The sequence below is a fragment of the Urtica dioica genome, chromosome 12 (genome assembly GCF_054948205.1).
Source record: "Urtica dioica subsp. dioica isolate 48M chromosome 12, U.dioica_male_clone48M_v1_H2, whole genome shotgun sequence".
Lineage (NCBI taxonomy): Eukaryota > Viridiplantae > Streptophyta > Magnoliopsida > Rosales > Urticaceae > Urtica > Urtica dioica.
The window spans coordinates 10335430-10355350 of record NC_142767.1 but is presented as its reverse complement, the minus strand read 5'-3'; the positions used below and the strand labels follow the sequence as shown (position 1 = coordinate 10355350).

Sequence of the window (19921 nt, the reverse complement as noted above, 5' to 3'; positions counted from 1 at the left end):
GACCTTTGCGGACTATTTCGGTAGGCCCAGAGCACACTAGGTAGCTCTTTTGTCCACCGTCCTTTCTTAGCGTCGAGCCTTTTCCTTATGAAATCTACTATGGTCTTATTTGCTGCCTCCGCGTGTCCATTTCCTTGAGGGTATCGTGGTCTTGACATCTTCACCTCAATGTTATTGTGGAAGCAAAAATTCCTGAATTTTTTAGATATGAACTGTGACCCATTGTCCGTTATGATCTCGTGGGGAGTTTCATGCCGACATATTATATTTTTCCAGATGAATGCTGTGACGTCGACATATTTTCATCAAGACGCGCCAGCTTCAACCATTTGGAAAAATAGTCTGTTAAAAGTAGCAAGTACCTAAAACCCCCAGGGGCGATCGACATCGGTCCAACGGTGTCCATCGACCATTTCATGAATGGGTATGGAGCAGATATGGAGGAAAGCTCTTCTACGGGTCTTTTTATATTGGGCGCATGCCGTTGGCATTGATTGCAGCGACGTGAATGGGCCTCGCAATCTACCAGCATGGTAGGCCAGAAGTAACATTGCCTCTTTATTTTAATGGCGAGTGCACGTCCACCTGCGTGATTTCCGCATTCCCCCTCGTGTACGTCTTCTAGGACTCGTTTAGACTCCTCCGTTTCGACACACTTAAGGTATGATCCTGAGAAGCTTCTCTTAAACAGACTTCTTTCTATGATGCAAAATCTCGCGCTTCTCAGCACGAGTTTGCGTTTTTCCATTTTGTCGAACGGGACCGTACCGGTTGTGAAGTAATACAATATTTCATTTCTCCAATCCCCCCTTATATTGCTATGACTGCGGCAACGGTCATGGCTATAGAAGGTTGTTTGATTGTTTCAACCGTTATGATCCCTTTGAAGTCCGGATCTTAGTTAGATGCCAAGGCAGCCAACGTGTCTGCCGAAGTATTCTCGTCTCGCGGGATTCGCGTCAGGGAGAATTCCTTGAAATGTTTCGTAAGATCCTTTACGACTTTCAAGTAAGCTTCCATTTGCTCGTCCCTGGTCTCGTATTCCCCTGCGTATTGGTTTGCTACGAGCTGAAAATCGTAGAAAGCTTCCACTTTCTTTGATCCGACTGTTGTGGCTAACCTAAGTCCGGCGATTAGTGCCTCGTATTCAGCTTTGTTGTTGGATGCAACGAAGTCGAGCTTGAAAGATTGTTCTATGATCTCTCCGTGATGGGATGTCAGGTGTATTCCTACTCATGCCCCTTGTTTTGACGATGCTCCATCAACTTTAAGTGTCCAGGTGCCTTCGACTTCAGTCACGGTGGGATCTTCCCTCGGGAGTTCAATGATGAAGTCCGCTAAAACTTGTGATTTTGCGGACGTCTTCATTCGATACTCAATATTGTATTCACTTAGTTCTACGGCCCACTTAGTCAACCTTCCAGATTGATTGGGGCTGTGTAGAAAACTTCTCAGCGGATGCGTCGTCATTACTATTATGGTGTGAGATTAGAAGTATGGTCGAAATTTCCGCGCGGTGGAAACGACGGCAAAAGCCAACTTCTCTATAACGGGGTATCGAGTTTCAGCATCGACTAACGACTTACTCATATAGAATATTGGTCGTTGGTCCTCTTGTTATTCTCTGAAGAGGACTCCGCTAACGGCCGCTTGGGAAACGGCGACGTATAGATAGAGCAGTTCTCCCGCAATGGGTTTTTCCAAGATTGGGGGTGTCGATAAATACTCTTTCCATTTTTTGAATGCTTCCTCGCACTTGTTGTCCCATTCGAGCTTTTTTTTTTTTCCTTTAAGAAGCCAGTAGAAAGAGAGACATTTGTTCGTGGATCGAGAGATGAAGCGCGGTTAAGCACAACAATGCGTCCCGTCAACCTTTGTACTCCACACTTATTATAGGGTAAAGGCATCTCTCGCAAGGCGTGTAGTCGATCCGGATTAGCCTCAATTTCTCGTTGGGTAACTAAATACACAAAGAATTTACCGGATGAAACTCCGAATTAACATTTGGTGGGGTTGAGTTTCATTTGGTACTTGTTCAGTACCTCGAAACAATCCTCCAAATGTCCTATATGATCGTTTTCCCTCAGGAACTTTACGAGCATGTCATCGATATACACTTCCATTGTTCTACCTATCTTTTCTTTGAACATTTTGTTGACTAACTTTTGATAGGTTGCGCCAGCGTTTTTTAGTCCAAATGGCATGACTTTATAGCAATATGCGCCTCGGTCCGTAATGAAAGCTGTCTTTTCTTGATCATCTCGATGCATCAGGATTTGGTTATATCCTGAGAATGCATCCATGAACGAAAGGATCTTATGTCCCGCGGTTGTCTCGACCAGCTGGTCGATGTGGGGCAACAAGAAGCTATCATTGGGGCATGCTTTATTCAGATCAGTGAAATCAACGTTTTCCATTCTTTTTCTTCACGACGACGGTATTTTCCAGCCAATCCGGATATTTTACTTCGCGGATTGAGTCTGCACCGAGCAGTCTTTCGACTTCGTCGTTGACAACCCGTGCCCTGTCAGGACCGAGCTTTCGTCTTTTTTTTTTATTATTTACGGGTTTAAATCTAGGATCGACGTTAAGTTGGTGAGACGTAACGTCGATGCTAATGCCTGGCTTATCTTTGGTCGTCCAAGCGAAGGTGGATTTATTTCGTTTTAAGAAACAAATCAGCTATCGCCTGATACTCCCTTTAAGCTCGGCCCCGATCCCAATGCGCTTTGAGGGATCGAAGCCATCAAGTTGTATTTGTACTGTCATCTCAGTACTCTGAGCATCGAAGGAGTCGGACTCTTCCATGTCAGCAACCTTCTTAGCTGACTCCACATTCATTAATTGCTATTGCTCCTCTTTAGTCACTTTAACATAATGTTTGTGACTAGTGAGATGAAAGCTACGGGAGGTCGCCTGATTGCCTCAGATCTCTTTTACCCCCTCAGGCGTAGGGAAACGAATACATTGATGAAAGGTTGATGGCACAGCCCTCATCCTATGTATCCATGGTCTTCCCAAAATGATATTGTAGGGGGAGAGACAGTCTAGCACTTGGAATTCCTTGTTAATTCCATTCGTTTTTACGGGCAACTTGATCGTTACCAACGATGGAGTAATTGACCCATTGAAGCTTATCAATTGGGTTTGTTCTCTTTCGATCTCATCCTCGTTGATTCTCACTCTAGCTCAGGTATCTTTGAAGATAAGATCTACGGAGCTTCCTCTATCGATTAGGACTCTGGCGACCTCGCAGTTCGACACGTCGATCATGATCACGAGTGCATTGTCGTGCGGATCTGTTGCCTCCAAGGCTTTTTTTTCGGAGAACGAGATTTGGATGTCTTGTTCTGGTCCGATTATGTGGTCTGGTTACTCAACTGACGTTGGTAAGCTTTGATTGAGTTAACCGAGCTGTTACAAAATCTTGAATCGCCCATTATGAAGTCAACTCTATGTTTTACGACGGTCACCGGGGAATCTGGTTCCCCTTCATCGGTAGGTCTCAATCTCTTAGGGGAAGGGTTGCCCCTTTCCTCTGTTATTGTTGTTGTTGTTGTTGTTGTTGTTGTTGTTGTTGTTAAAGTCCTTCTTTTTTGGCGAGGGTCCTAGGTCAACATCCTTTAGTTTCCCATTTGCATATTTTTATGCTAAGGTCATGCGCATGGTCTCGCAATTAATCGTGTCATGGCCGTTAGTCTTATGAAAACTGCAATACGCGTTGGGGTCCCGTGTCCACTTATTTGCCTGGGGACCTCCCTCCTTACTGTCTTCACCGATGTTGAAGGTGTAGTTAGGAGGAGCGCGTTGCTTTCTGGCATGAGGTATAGCATCGTGAGGATTGGTCCTGCAGGGGTTTCCCCCATCATTGATAGGCCGCACCCAAGTATTGGAGGGCGGTTTCTTCTCAGACGCACGTTACCTTTCATAGGAAGCGAATTCCTTTTCGGCTTTTGCGTAATTCGCGGCTTTGTGAATCGCGTCTTCCAACGTAGGGGACGATTAACAGTCATCTCTAGTTTCAGCTTTGATTCGTGCCTTAACCCGTTCCTTAGAGAGGTTATGGTAGATTCGTGGCATACTTTAGAGATTTTATAGAGCACATCCTTGTAACGGACCATGAAGTCCTTCAAGGATTCATTCTCTTTCTGTTGAATCCTCCATAAATCCTATATGGTCAGATCGTCCTCCACAAACATCGAATAATGTTTCAGGAATGCAGCCAATAGTTTGTCAAAACTATTGATAGAGTTCGGCTCGAGTTTGGAGAACCAGTCTAAAGCGGACCCAGACAAGCTTTTTGCGAACAGTTGGCAGTAACCTGCCTCCAGTTTTCTCTCTGTCAGCATAACCCGTCCTATTGTGACTCTGAAGGACAAGATAAAAGCTTTGAGACTTGTAATGCCATTATACCGTGGAAGGCATACCGTTCCAGTATCTCTAAATTGCACCTCGGTGATATTTCTAGCAAAAGGAGTCATTCTCGTCTCTTTGATGATGCGATCTATCTTAGGGGCCGAATTGGTCGCAGAGTGAACTCTGAGCGAACAGCTCTCAGTTTGGCTGCTACTAACTCCTTAAATCGGTCGAGTTCGGTCATGCTATGTTCGCCCCCATGAATGAGGCGAAGTCCCGTACGCGTAGGCGTGACCGTAGTCGCCTCGGCAGGGTTACGATGGGTATGATTCAGCCCACCAAATTATTAGGGGGTGAACATTCGGGAGGTCACCGAAGGGCGAGGTCCCGCATTAGTCTGGAAAGACCCGGACGGCGCTCCCACCGGGGGAGGCGGAGGCAGTCCGGTCGGTCGATCATGACTTATGCAGCGACATCGCTAGCAGTCTCCCCAAGCTAGAAGCTTGTGCTGGGAGACTGGTCTATCCCTTGGGTGACCTGGATCCCGGAGAAGTCCAGACGGACTCCGAGAGGAAGAACCTGGCTCGTCTGCGCAACCGAGGCCACGTGACGAGCAGATTCCGAGGCGGTCGTATCTCCGGACCCCGCCTGGGGGTTCGGCGTGCTCTGATGGGTCGAGAGAGTATTCAACCGGTCGTTAAGAGCTCGGTTGGTCTCTTCCTGTGTATCAATCTTTTGGGTCAGCATATTCAGGATTGCCCTGATCCCCGGAGGGATCTCCTCTCCAGATTTATTATGAGTCGGAGTGGAAGACATGATATATATATATATATATATATATATATATATTTGATTTTTATTAAATGAAGGTCTCAGAAGACGTCGTATAAGAAACAATTTAGAAATTGAAAGGTTGTAATAAAAGTAGACGAAGAATAAACTTTATTGATTGCGAAATTGGATTACAAATAGGCGAAGTGCCGAGCTCTAGCAGGCAAACTCAACACTGAAAGCAATGTAAGTATGAGAATAATAGTTGAGAAATAAATTGTAAGCGTGCGTGTGTGAAAATCGACGTCTGATCTTCTATTTATACACGAGGCGGAGCTTCTTCACTGAAGACACGTGCTGATTGATCCGTCCTCCTCGTCGAGGCTGAAGTCGTCTCCGATCCGGTCTTCGCGGCGAGGTCGCCTCTTTGACTGTGACCGATTCTTCTGACCAGGTGGACGTAGTCGAGCTGGAATCCTTCGAAGAGCTGGAAAGTGTGATTGGGCTTGTGCCGATCTGTCGAGATCGAACTAGGTCCAGAATTGATCCCGTGAATCGATCTGCAAAAATGGTATTGAGCTTTGGTCAGACTAAAGCCCAATCGAGATAAATATTTTTAATAATTGATTTTTAACCCCACAATAATGATGTTAATATATATATATATATATATATATATATATATATATATAATATCTATTCAATAGAAAAATAAAAGGATATATTAAGTGATTGTAATAGTAAATATGATTAAATATATAAGAAATTTATATGTAAGTTACTACTGTAATTAGTATGACGTATACATCATAACTACTGTAATTTATTCGTGTGTAATCAACAACCAATTTTTTTTAAATAAATAAAAAAATGAACTGACGTAGGTCGTAGAGTCAAGAGATGAGAAAGATCAATTATATTCTCACAACAAGTTATTAAAAATTCTTTACCGATTAGTAACTACAAGCGGTTAAGAAAAAAAAAATAAAAAAATAAACTAATTTTTTTTCACCAAACACACTCAGAATTTCCCGAATCTAGAAACTCTTAAACCAAAACCCTGATTGATTTTCGGTCTTTTAGAGAGAGAGAGAGAGAGAGAGAGAGACGCTTATTGGAGTTTAGTAAGGCCATATGAGTTTAGTAACTTATAAATTTCTAAAAACGAAGTGAAACATTCATCAAAATTACAAAACAAATATACACATATTTATTTATTTCTAAGGCCACAGATCAAAAACATATGAGCATTTCGTATTGAATTTTTCTTTTTATTATGGCAATAAACTAATACTAGACATGAGATGATACTAATATATGAAATCTATGTCTACGATCCAAGTTGGTTAAAATTATAGATTCTAGTCTTTAATTCATCCTATGCGTAGAGATGAATCTTGAGTCTTACAACTGAATATAAATTCCAAATGCTAAGAGAGAGAAGTTACAAACAAAAATTTCAAGTCGTGAGATTGGATGAAGATGAAAAATGCACATACGAAAAGGCAGATGTTGCGATGAGAAGATCAATACATTTTTGGTCGGCCTTACAGTCACCCCATGGCCATTGGCCTGCTGAAAATTCCGCTGTTATGTTCTTCACTCCAATGATGGTGCACACTTTGAACCCTTTCATATATTTAGATCTAAAATTTGGTCAAATATGTAGACTAATAAATTGTGATTGATCAGGTGTTTTCTGTGTACATATGTGGTACACTTGATGTAGTATTTAACAATCATCACAAGAAAGAAATGTTATGGCATATGTATTGCCATCAAAACAAAGACGGTGGATGGGGCTTAGACATTGACGCTCCAAGTATGATGATGTGCACCGTTCTCAACTATCTTACAATGCGTATTCTCGGCGTAGGCCCTGATGGAGGCCTTAACGGTGCATGCGCTAAAGCACGTAAATGGATTAATCAAAATGGTGGCGCAACTTTCTCTGCTTCATGGGGAAAGACTCTTATGGCAATACTTGGAGTGTATGAATGGGATGGATGCAATCCTATGCCTCCGGAATTTTGGTATTATCCTTCCATCATTCCACTTCACCCATGTAAGAATATAATTGTCTCACTTTGAATTAAATTTTTTGACCGTTTTGCATATTTGGCCTTTGATACTTTCTTATACATGTTGCATGTCATTAATACTTTTCTTTTCGGATCAATGGCATCTGAACTACGAAATATGCAATGTTGCTCTTTTTCTAACATTTGTCATAGATGTAAAAAACTACATTGCAATAAATATGTCACGTTGGTGATATTAGGTTTAATTTAAGAATTCTTAAAGTTGGCAGTAAATAAAATAAAAAATAGAAATAATAACGCGGAACTAATTAATTGACATCCAAACTTGTATGTGTATCATAAATTTGATTTTTTTCGTCATACAGCAAAGATGTTTTGTTACTGTCGGTTGGCATATATGCCAATGTCTTACCTCTATGGGAGAAAGTTTGTGGGACCAATCACACTCTTAGTTGAGCAATTGAGGGAAGAGATACATGTCCAACCTTATAAAGAGATTAGGTGGAGCAAGACGAGGCATCTGTGTGGAGAGGTGGACAACTATTATCTGTTAGATCCGAATATCACGGGTGAAAACCATCACCTAATTCCACGACCGAATCATGTTGAATAATTAAGAAAGCATAAAACAATAGCGGAAGCGTACCTGATGAATCCATGACGGTTGGTCTTCCAGATCAACACGTATTTCTCTGAGAGTTCCTTCAGTTCTCTCTGGCTCACTCTGACGACGGGATATCAGGAATGACAAGAATGTTACGTGTGACCTGGGGACCAGCCGTATTTATAGAGAAACCCTAGGTTACCCTAGTGGGCTTCCTATTTCAACCCATCACTGAAATAGAAGCTCATAATGAGTCTACACATTAAAGGCCCACAACCTGTTAGATACATTAAAGCCCAATAACCGTATACCAAATTAGATCACTTTTAATGGGCCATCTTTATTGACAGTTCACAACACATAATTATTTAACATATAAGCCCAACGTTGGATTAAGGATCCAACATATGGGATTAAAGATCCAACAATCTCCCACTTGGGCTATATGTGCAACCTTATAATTATGTATCGCAAAAATAACCGAAGGAGCTCAACTTTACTGTCATTACCAAATTGTATCTCATAACCAATCCGGTCCATCAACTATATCAACATAGGATCAAAGCGGCATTCACTACATCTATCGTAGTTATACCCATCAATGGTCACGTATATCGATACAACTAAACGACATGGATCATGAAGTGGATGTGTAGTATGGAAATTTCATGTTATGTGACCTCAACATGTCTATTTCCATTTGGTCCTCCTTAAACCTTAGTGAGATCAAACCATATACTAGGAAAAACAGAGTCTAAATAAACCAAAACTTAATTTCTGCAGAAAACCTCAATAATCATAAATAAACCAAATATGTCTATAACATAAAAGCACTAAAAATAGCAAAACAACAAACTCCCACTAGAACTGAATATCCTGAGCTGAAATAACACCCATATGAGCAGTGTGCTCGTGAAACACTTTGGGTGGTAGTCCCTTAGTAAGCGGATCCGCAATCATGGAGTTTGTTCCGATGTGCTCGATAGACAACTGTCTACTCTGAATTCTTTCTTTCACAACCAGGAACTTGATGTCGATGTGTTTCGACTTCGTGGAGCTCCTGTTGTTGTTGGAGTATAGTACAGCGGATTTGTTGTCACAATATAACTTGAGTGGTCTATCAACACCATCTATTATGCGCAGCCCAGTGACAAAATTCCGCAACCATATCCCCTGATTGGACGCCTCATAACAAGCTACAAATTCTGCTGCCATGGTAGAAGATGCTATAAGAGACTGTTTAGCACTCTTCCAGGAGATAGCACCTCCAGCCAACAAATAAATATAGCCTGATGTAGATTTCATACTGTCTTGGCATCCAGCAAAATCAGAGTCAGTATACCCGATGATCTCGATCTGATCTGACCTCCGATATGTGAGCATGTAGTCTTTTGTTCTTTGTAAGTACCGCAGGACCCGTTTAGCTGCTTTCCAATGGTCCATCCCTGGGTTGCTTAAATATCTGCCTAACATCCCTGTAATGTACGCAATATCCGGACGCGTACAAACCTGAGCATACATTAGACTTCCTACTGCCGAAGCGTAGGGAATCGTCTGCATTTCCTTTTCTTCAAAATCATTCTTAGGGCACTGATTGAGACTGAATTTGTCTCCCTTAGCCACAGGAGTATCACCTGGTTTACATTCCTGCATGCCATATCTTTTTAGAACCTTTTCGATATAGCTCTTTTGTGATAATCCAAGAATCCCCCGAGAACGATCTCGAGATATCTGGATTCCTAATACAAAATAGGCGTCACCAAGATCTTTCATCTCAAAATTCTTAGCTAGAAATCTCTTGGTTTCGTGCAATAAGCCTATATCGTTGCTGGCAAGCAAAATGTCATCAACATATAAAACCAGAAAAATACACTTACTCCCACAGAACTTATGGTATATACATTCATCCACCAAATTCATTTCAAAACCGAACGAAATAATCACTTGGTGAAATTTGAAATACCATTGTCGAGATGCTTGTTTGAGTCCATAGATGGATTTTTTAAGTTTGCAGACCAAATCATTTGCGTCTTTGGACACATAATTTTCTGGTTGCACCATATAGATTGTTTCCTCGATGTCACCATTAAGGAACGCAGTCTTCACATCCATCTGATGTAACTCAAGATCAAAATGCGCCACTAATGCCATTATAATTCTAAAAGAGTCTTTCGTGGAAACCGGAGAGAAAGTCTCTTTATAGTCGATGCCTTCTTTTTGTGTGAAACCTTTTGCAACAAGACGAGCTTTGTACCTTTCCACATCACCTTTCGAATCCCTTTTGGTCTTAAATATCCATTTGCAACCAATGGGTTTCGCACCTTCTGGTAATGGTACAAGGTCCCAAACGTCATTATCCTTCATAGATTTCATCTCTTCATTCATGGCATCGATCCACATTTGAGAATCAGAACTTTTCATGGCTTGAAGGAAGTTGATAGGATCATCTTCGTTCACTCCAATGTCATCCTCATGTTCTTGAAGAAATACAACATAATCATCTGGTATTGCACTTCTTCTTTCTCTGGTGGATCTTCTTAATGGCATATGTTCTTGAGGTGGTAGAGTTTGTTCTTCTGGAACAATTTGTTGAGCAAGGGGCTCTCTAATATTGTCTTGAATTGGGTCTTGAACAATGTCAGGAGTTAAGTCATGATCATTGTCAATACCACCTATGGGAATATTAACATATTCCTCTTCCAAGACAAATTTTCTTACCGTATCTCCCCCTGCAAACTCGACATCCTCAAAGAATTGAGCATTTCCTGTCTCGAAAATTGACCTAATTGTGGAATCATAAAACTTGTACCCCCGGGATCTCTCAGCGTATCCAACAAAATAGCAGCTCACAGTCTTTGAGTCCAGTTTCTTTTCATTAGGCTTATAAGGCCTTGCCTCAGCTGGACATCCCCAAACGTGCATATGTTTTAGACTAGGCTTTTTGCCCGTCCAAAGTTCGTAAGGTGTTTTGCTCGCTGCCTTAGTTGGAACCCTGTTAAGGATATATGCTGCAGTCTTTAATGCTTCTCCCCAGAGCGATTCAGGTAAAGTAGAATGACAAATCATACTTCTTACCATGTCTTTAAGCGTTCTGTTTCGTCTTTCAGCAACACCGTTCATAGTGGGCGAACCCGGCATAGTGTACTGTGGGACGATACCGCATTCCTCTAGGAATTTAGCAAACGGTCCTGGACGTTGTTCACCTGAACCGTCATATCTACCGTAGTACTCACCACCACGATCAGATCTGACGATTTTAATTCTTTTACTGAGTTGATTTTCAACTTCAGCTTTGAACTTCTTGAACACGTCTAGTGACTGTGACTTTTCATGAATGAGATATATGTAGCCATATCTTGAAAAATCGTCTATGAACGTTATAAAATACTGCTGACCATTCCAAGCAGATGTTGGAAAAGGTCCACAAATGTCTGTATGAATAAGTTCTAAGACGTCCAAAGTCCTGTTGGCTTCAAATCTCCTTTTATTGGTTTGTTTTCCTTTTATGCAATTTACACAGATGTTGAAATCCGTGAAATCTAAGGGATCTAGAATTTCGCATGACACAAGTCTCTCTATTCTCCTTTGAGAGATGTGACCTAATCGTTTGTGCCATAACGCGCCCGAATTCTCGCTAGTTAATTTTCTCTTTACACCTCGAGTACTTAAATGCAAGGATTCATTAAATGAAACATTTATCTCAACGGAATATAGATTATCGTATCCTGATAAAGAACCGGAACCAACCATATTTGAACTGTGAAACAAACTAAATTTTCCATTCTCAAATGAACAAGAATAACCACATTTGTCCAAACAAGAAACAGAAATCAAGTTCCGTCTAAAAGACGGTACCACAAAAGTTTCATCAAGATCCAAATAAAATCCAGTCTTTAACAATAATCTAAATTTTCCAATTGCTTCAACTTCAACCTTCTTGCCATCGCCCACATAGATGTATCTTTCAGCATCATTTGGCTTTCGGCAATGGAGGCAACCCTGCATAGACACACTGATGTGAGTGGTTGCACCAGAATCCATCCACCAGGTGTCCTTAGGTACCGAAGCTAAATTAACCTCAGAACAAACCAAATTAAGAAGCATACCTTTCTTAGCACGCCAAGCGTGATAATTAGCACAATGCTTCTTTACATGCCCTTCAGCTCGACAGAAGAAGCAACCAGTCTCCTCAGGGTTATCTGGTTGCTTTTGATGTTTCTTCTGAGGTGCTGTATTCGCAGCTTCCTTATCCTTCTTTCTTTTCTTTCCCTTGTCCCTGCTCTTAGAGGTTGAGGCTAGGTGAGCACTTTCTGTCTTATCTTGCTGCAACCTTTCCTCTTCCTGAACACAATATGAGATGAGCTCATTAAGAGACCAAGTCTCTTTCTGACAATTGTAGCTCACCTTAAACTGACTAAATTGTGTTGGAAGAGATATCAGAACTAGATGCACTAGCAAGTCCTCAGAGAGTTCAAGCTTAAGTGCTTTCAGTTTTGAAGCAAGATGAGACATCTCTAGTATGTACTCCCTGATATTGCCTTTACCCTTATACTTCATTGAAATCAGACTTGTCAAGAGCGTACCAATTTCAGACTTTTCGTTCTTGACAAACCTTTTCTCAATATCAGCAAGGAACGCCATAGCGGTTTTGATACTATCGGACATTGTGCCCCTGAATGCTTCTGGAATGGCCTTCTTCATAATCATCATGCACATGCGATTCGATCTCTCCCACTTTTCCATCTCCCTCTTGTCATTAGAGGTACTCTGGTCCGTAAGTGCCGGAGGAGCTTCAGTTCGTATCGCCAGGTCAAGATCCATGACCCCGAGAACAATCAGCAAGTTCTCCTTCCATGACTTGAAGTTAGAGCCATTCAGCAAAGGAATTGAATTGATGTTGGCAGAAATATTTCCAGGAGTCGTAACTGATACAAAGAACAATAAACAAATGAACAAACAAGCTCAGAGAAAAACCTAAACCGAAACTCAAAATTCAAATTCAAATATGGTTAAAAAACTCATCTCAAGATACCGTGCACTCCATCAATATTATGTCTTTGGACAAGAATAATGACTTGTAAGTGATATCTTGGTGCACTAATCAAATACTGATAATAATGAACATATCAAATAATAAATCTTCCTTTGGGCCGATCTACTATTCACATGTAAAACCAAAGAATCATCACGTATTTATTAGCGCAAACATACATGCAATCAAGTTAAACATTTACCTTCCTTTGGGCCGATAAATATTCACAATAATTACAAGTACAAAACCTTTTATATTTTAAAATAAATAAATTTCCACAAGAGAGGCCACTTTGGTGACATGTTGCTTCAATTAACTTATTTTAAAATATATATACTAAATAATACCAACATTTGAATTTAATTTTTTTTTTTTTTATGGGCTGAACCCCCCACTTTAAATAAAACCAAGGCCCGTTAAGCATTAAAAAAAAATTAGGGTAAGCAAGTCCGTACGGCCGTCACTGAAGATGATTACTTATGAATAAGTAATATGATGGATACATAAGCATAACAAGCGATTGCAAAGCTAAGAAAACAGTCTGATAATATATATTCTAAAGAACTGATATCAAACCTTACGAATAAGACGAAAAAAAAAAAGGTAATCACTAGACAAGCTGATCAGTTGTAAACAGAATGAACATATACATGCTATTAACTTTATTTCCTGATGACATCAATTAAAATAAAAAAGACCATAAATTACACGAATCCATAACAAGACTGATGAATCCACATGAATTAAGAAAGAGACAATAAAAGACATCAGTCATATATATGTAAATATAAATGTCCTGATGGATTCAACCGAATGTCAATTGCCAAACCCAAAGTATATAACACATAAGAAAAACCATAGTCTGACATATGCAAACCATAACCATCAGAATGACTAAAGCCGAAAAAAAAAAAACATACTGGCTGATATTTTGTTTGTTTTAAAAATATTCAAATCATATCAGACGATTATGAATTATCAATACTGGAAACCCAAGTTTCCAAAGAGACGAACGTTCGCATATATCACAGAGTATATCCAGAATAAAACCAAAATAACAAACCGAATTTCTTAAAAATTCAAACACGATCGGCTCTGATACCAATTGTTAGATCCGAATATCACGGGTGAAAACCATCACCTAATTCCACGACTGAATCATGTTGAATAATTAAGAAAGCATAAAACAATAGCGGAAGCGTACCTGATGAATCCATGACGGTTGGTCTTCCAGATCAACACGTATTTCTCTGAGAGTTCCTTCAGTTCTCTCTGGCTCACTCTGACGACGGGATATCAGGAATGACAAGAATGTTACGTGTGACCTGGGGACCAGCCGTATTTATAGAGAAACCCTAGGTTACCCTAGTGGGCTTCCTATTTCAACCCATCACTGAAATAGAAGCTCATAATGAGTCTACACATTAAAGGCCCACAACCTGTTAGATACATTAAAGCCCAATAACCGTATACCAAATTAGATCACTTTTAATGGGCCATCTTTATTGACAGTTCACAACACATAATTATTTAACATATAAGCCCAACGTTGGATTAAGGATCCAACATATTGGATTAAAGATCCAACATTATCCCCATGGGAAATTGCAGAAGCTTCTTTGGGACTCTGTCTACTACGTTGCAGAGCCTATCATCAACACATGGCCATTCAGCAAGCTAAGGGAAATGGCTATTGAGAGAGTGATAAACCATATTCATTATGAGGATGAAAATAGCCGTTATATTGATGTTGGTTGTGTGCAAAAGGCATTAATGATGTTAGCTTGCTGGGCTGATGATCCCAATGGAGAAGCTTTTAGGAAACATATTCCTAGAGTTACTGATTACATATGGGTTGCAGAAGATGGAATCACTATTCAGGTATGTAAATTCTCAATAGGTTTATTACTTTTATATTTCAATTTAATTATCCAATCTTATTTTCAATGTGGACAGTCTTTTGGGAGTCAATCATGGGATTGCAATTTTGCCACCCGAGCTCTACTTGCTGCAAATATTGATGAAGATATTGCCCCTGTCCTAAAGAAGGCACATAATTTCTTAAAGGGTTCTCAAGTAAGAGTGAACGTTCCGGATCACAAGGACCATTTTCGTCATATTAGCAAAGGAGCTTGGACATTTTCTGATCGAGACCATGGATGGCAAGTATCTGATTGTACTGCCGAAGGTCTAACGGTAATAATTATTTGGAGTTATTATAAACATTTATATCAATATCACTCCTACTTACTAATATAAGCTCATGTATCTATTAGTGCTGTTTATTGTTCCAAAATTTGCCATCTGAACTTGTTGGTGAGCCAATGGAAGTAGAACAAATGTATGATTCTGTCAATGTTATACTATCGCTACAGGTGAGATTACAAAATAAAATTGTCGAGATATCTTCATAAAATTTTCTATATAGTCCCTCATAATTATCTAAAAAACAGAGTCCAAACGGTGGTGTACCACCTTGGGAGCAAGCAGGAGCTCCGCAATGGTTGGAGGTATGTAATCTCCTTAAAGAAAAATTTGATCATCTTATCATTATAAACTTTTGTAAGAATATACCCGCTATATGTGTGCCTTTTTGTTTTCCTTATCAGTGGTTGAATCCAGTTGAGTTTCTTGAAGACCTCGTGATTGAGTACGAGTAAGTAATTCAATAAAGCAAGAGATAATTATCATATATTTAATTAATACCTAATAATTGAGAGTATGTATTCACGCGTAGGTACGTAGAGTGCACATCGGCATCGATCCAAGCTTTGAGCTTGTTTAGGAAGCTTCATCCCAGCCATAGAAGCGACGAGATCGATAAGGCCATCGTGAACGGTGGAAAGTTTATTGAAGATATTCAAATGCCCGATGGTTCTTGGTACGGGAAATGGGGGATTTGCTTTATGTATGGCACATGGTTTGCGATTCTAGGCTTAGAGGCTGCTGGGAGGTCGTACGATGATTGTAAGGCTATGCGTAGAGGGCTTAACTTTTTGCTTGAGACTCAGAGAGAGGATGGTGGCTGGGCTGAGAGTTACAGTTCTTGTACCAATAAATTATATACTCCTTTTGAAGGAGACCGTTCAAATTTGGTGCAAACTGCATGGGCTATGATGGCATTGATTCACGGAAAACAGGTAAAAATTGGCAATTGTCAAGAGTAAGCTACAGAAGTTTTTAGGGTTTTTTTTTTTTTTTTTCCGAGCATTAGTATATGTGATATTCAATATTATTTTCTGATGATGAATAGCATGAGAGGGACCCTACTCCGATCCATCGTGCCGCCCGACTACTGATCAATTACCAATTAGAAAACGGAGATTTTCCACAACAGGTACTAGTCACTGGAAATTATTGGCAAAAGCAATTGATGAGTTATAGTATTCCTGAAACCCATATTTATGATACAGTGCAACCACATCACTCACACAATATTTTATTGAGAAATTGTCTCATTTGTCACCAATTTCATAACATTTTCCCACTTTCCACAAAAAAACTAATTTTTCTCAAAATGCCATCATCTATGTCAATAATGTTGACATCTATTTTTGTCATTCACTATGAGATGTCAACATTGTTGACATAGATGTCAACAATGTTGACATCTCGGTGACATTTTGGGAAAAATTAGCATTTTGGTGGAAAGTGAGAAAATGTTATAAAATTGGTGGCAAATGGGACAATTTCTCTATTTTATTTTATGTCTATCGTATGCATCCTTCAAAAAAGTTTCTCAAAATTTCAAAAGTATCACGCACTCTTTTGTTATCACAAAATCTCACTATTCCAATTTGTGAATTTTCTTTATATAAAATTGATAAATAACTATAACATTTACAATTTATTTTGATATATGTAAAATGAAATGCAGCAAAAAAGTGTGCCGAATTGATTTTTTAGCATAATTAATATATATATATATATATAGAGAGAGAGAGAGAGAGAGAGAGAGAGAGAGAAATATGTGCGTGTGTGTGTGTGTGTGTAAACAAGTTTATATTTTGTGGTATGTAAATATTTCTTCTTCTATCACTTTTTTTGAGAAATTAACAACAATGATTTTTTTTTTGTTGAGAAAATTAGAATTTAAAATATAAATATATTGTATAACTATAGAAAGAGAATAGTTCAATGTAAACATTCGGATAAATTATAATAAAAAAAACTATTTACATTATTAATATTCCAACAATTTTAAATAATAGTACAATACTGATGAATTATTTATAATGAATTATACTATTATGCAGTGTTAAAATAATACTCTTTCAATATTTTCTGTGTGAGTTCTCTTTAGAGAAGTGCATAAGGAAGGCACACCGAGATATTTTGATGATTAAACAATATTCGTGTTACATGTGATCTGAGAATAGAGTGAATGTTTTGGTATGTTTAGATTAGAAACTAATTCTAACCCACAATTCTATTCTTTTTAACACTATTCACGGACCAAAAATTCTATTCCGGTGACTAATGAAACTTGAATTTTGTATACCTTTTGGTACTGTTTTTTTTCTGTTTTATTTGTTGGATACGTACTAAGATATATATTAGGTTTAAAATAATTTGTTATTATTTTTTAATTCTAGAATACTATAGAAAATCACCGGAGGAATTTTTATTATTAAGTGGTGTGCGTTATATATATACACATATATATCTCCTTTCCTCATTATAATTATTAGTGTATCATTATTGTTTATATTATTTATATATCAATTAATTAGAAAAAAAAGTCAACTTATACGTTTGACATATCATTCCTGCCCAAACGGGCTATTTAAATGAATTTGATAAATCGCCCCTCTTAACACGATTAAGTCAACTAAATAATTAATTTCTAAATTTAAACATATAACACCATTCAAATTTAAATGAATAACTCATAAAAATATTCAAATAAAAATGTAGAATAAATGTGTTAATATCTGTTAATATGTGTCAATAATTGTAAATATTTTGTAAATATCTTTAAATACGTATAAATGTGAACTACGATATTAAAGAACACAAATTTAGAAAAATAACCGTTGCGTATATTTTGAGCATTGATATACTATCAGGAATCCAAGAAATAATGTAGAAATAACTGCTTTTTATTTTTTTGAAAATATAAGAGAGAGAATTTAAAATTCAAATTTTTTAAAAAATTACCTTAAATAAATTGCTGAATTAATAATTAAAATTTAAATGAAAATTTGGAAATAAAAAGGAGGGACAAACTTGGAAAGCATAATTTTTTTTATAGGGCCACGTCATCTTTGTGGCTATTTACCTAAGATTTACGAAACGTTGGCTATTTAGCAATGTCAAACGTTTAAGTTGGCTATTTTCCTAATGTATGCTTTTTATATTAGATTAATGTTACTTTTAATATTTTTATTCATTAATTTTATTTATTTCCACGGTAATATAAAAACCTCAAATGTCATTGTGTATCTTAATTAGTTAAAATTAAAGTTAATTAAATTAAATCTATAATAAAAAAAAATTATACTATCTTGTTTTCAATATAAAAGAGTACGTCAATTATGATACTAACAATATTTTATGATACAAAACGTATAATATATAACTTAATCACAAATCATGTATGTTAAAAATCAAGTAAAATGCTAATAAATCTACATATACTATTATAGTTTCAAATAGTAAAAAAAAAAAATCGAGTATTTTGGTGCCACGTTTTGTATATAGTAATTTTTGAAATATACTGTATGAAAAACTTTTTTTCAATCATATAGAAAAAATTTAATCCTATAGAGTAATTTTTGAAATATACTGTATGAAAAACTTTTTTCAATCATATAGAAAAAATTTAAACTTAAAGAAAATAAATACAATAATTTTCACTAATATTATTGGTACATTGTTATATGCAGGAACTTATGGGCGTTTTCTTTAAAAACTGCAAGTTGCACTATGCAGCGTATAGGAATATATTTCCCATCTGGGCTCTTGCCGAATATCGTAACTTGGTTCCACTGCCTCGAGCTTAATGCTGATGCATTAATCAAGATAAGGCTGTAATCATTCACAAAGCATTTTACGTCATACATTATCTGATCTGCACGCGAAAGCTTCTTACTGAAAACCGTATGGAAATAAAAACTTCAGTGACTTTGCTCGTTATTTTATAAGTATTTCATTTTAATTTTGTTCTTACGAAGTGATGTTCCGTGTTGAATGAGACCTATATAAAGATTTCAATATTCCACTTTTTCACTTTCCCTTGACTTGAATAATCAAAACGTTGAGATTGAATGTCCAATAAACAATCGTTTGTATGTGAAAATCATATTATTTGCAATAATGTACGCTATCATATTATTCATTTAATATTGTTTGGACTCAAGGAGAGGTACATGCTACTGCCTCCACCTCTGGATCTAAGAAGAGACCTCGCAAGGGCCAGAAGAAGAACAAACCTAATATTCAAAAGAAGAAGAAGACGCCAAAGGTTCCTAAGGTAGACAAGTCGAAAGACAACTGTCACCATTGCAATGAACATGGTCACTGGCGTAGGAATTGTCCTGCCTACCTCAAGACTAAGGAAAAAAGGTATTGTACTTATTACCGAAGCTTGCTTAGTAGCTGATAATGTATCAACGTGAATTCTTGACTCTGCAGCTACTAACCATATTTGATGTTCCTTTACTGGTTTTAGGAAAAGCAAAAGCTTAGAGGAAGGCGACTTCTGCTTCAAGTAGGGTGATGGGAGCTTAGTGTCTGCGAAGGCTGTGGGATCCGTGACGCTATCTTTTGAAGACCGCAATTTTAATTTGAATAATGTTTATTATGTTCCTTCCTTTGGGAAAAACTTAATATATGTTGCTCGCATTTTTGAACAAGATTATTGTTTAAAGTTGATAAAGAATGGAATTCGTATTTCCTTTTCAAATTCTTTTGTCACTGATGCATGTATGAAGAATGCTCTCTTTTACATTTATCCCACACAACCTTCTCTTTTAGACACTGAAATAGATAATGATCTAGTTAGGAGGATCAAAAATTTTGAATCCTCCGATCTAATAAAATCAACATATCTCTGGCACTTAAGACTTGGTCATATTAGTCTAGACAAGATTAAGAGACTTGTGAGGGACGGTG

General features: G+C 38.0%; 2 protein-coding genes across 2 annotated transcripts; one reads left to right on the top strand and one right to left on the bottom strand.

The window, feature by feature from the left end:
- Positions 1–11667: 11667 nt before the first annotated feature.
- Positions 11668–12500, bottom strand: LOC149379041 (uncharacterized). The gene is made up of 2 exons (XM_089603801.1): positions 11880–12500; positions 11668–11772 (listed from the first exon to the last, which is right to left on the bottom strand). The coding sequence occupies exons 1-2, from the start codon at positions 12487–12489 to the stop codon at positions 11744–11746; spliced, it is 639 nt and encodes a 212-aa protein (XP_089459927.1). The 5' UTR covers positions 12490–12500; the 3' UTR covers positions 11668–11743.
- A 1974-nt stretch (positions 12501–14474) lies between these two features.
- LOC149379040 (beta-amyrin synthase-like) lies at positions 14475–19248 on the top strand. Its single transcript, XM_089603666.1, has 8 exons — positions 14475–14686; positions 14762–15001; positions 15082–15180; positions 15259–15315; positions 15415–15461; positions 15543–15945; positions 16059–16142; positions 18694–19248. The coding sequence occupies exons 1-8, from the start codon at positions 14492–14494 to the stop codon at positions 18808–18810; spliced, it is 1242 nt and encodes a 413-aa protein (XP_089459792.1). The 5' UTR covers positions 14475–14491; the 3' UTR covers positions 18811–19248.
- The last annotated feature ends 673 nt before the right edge of the window (positions 19249–19921 follow it).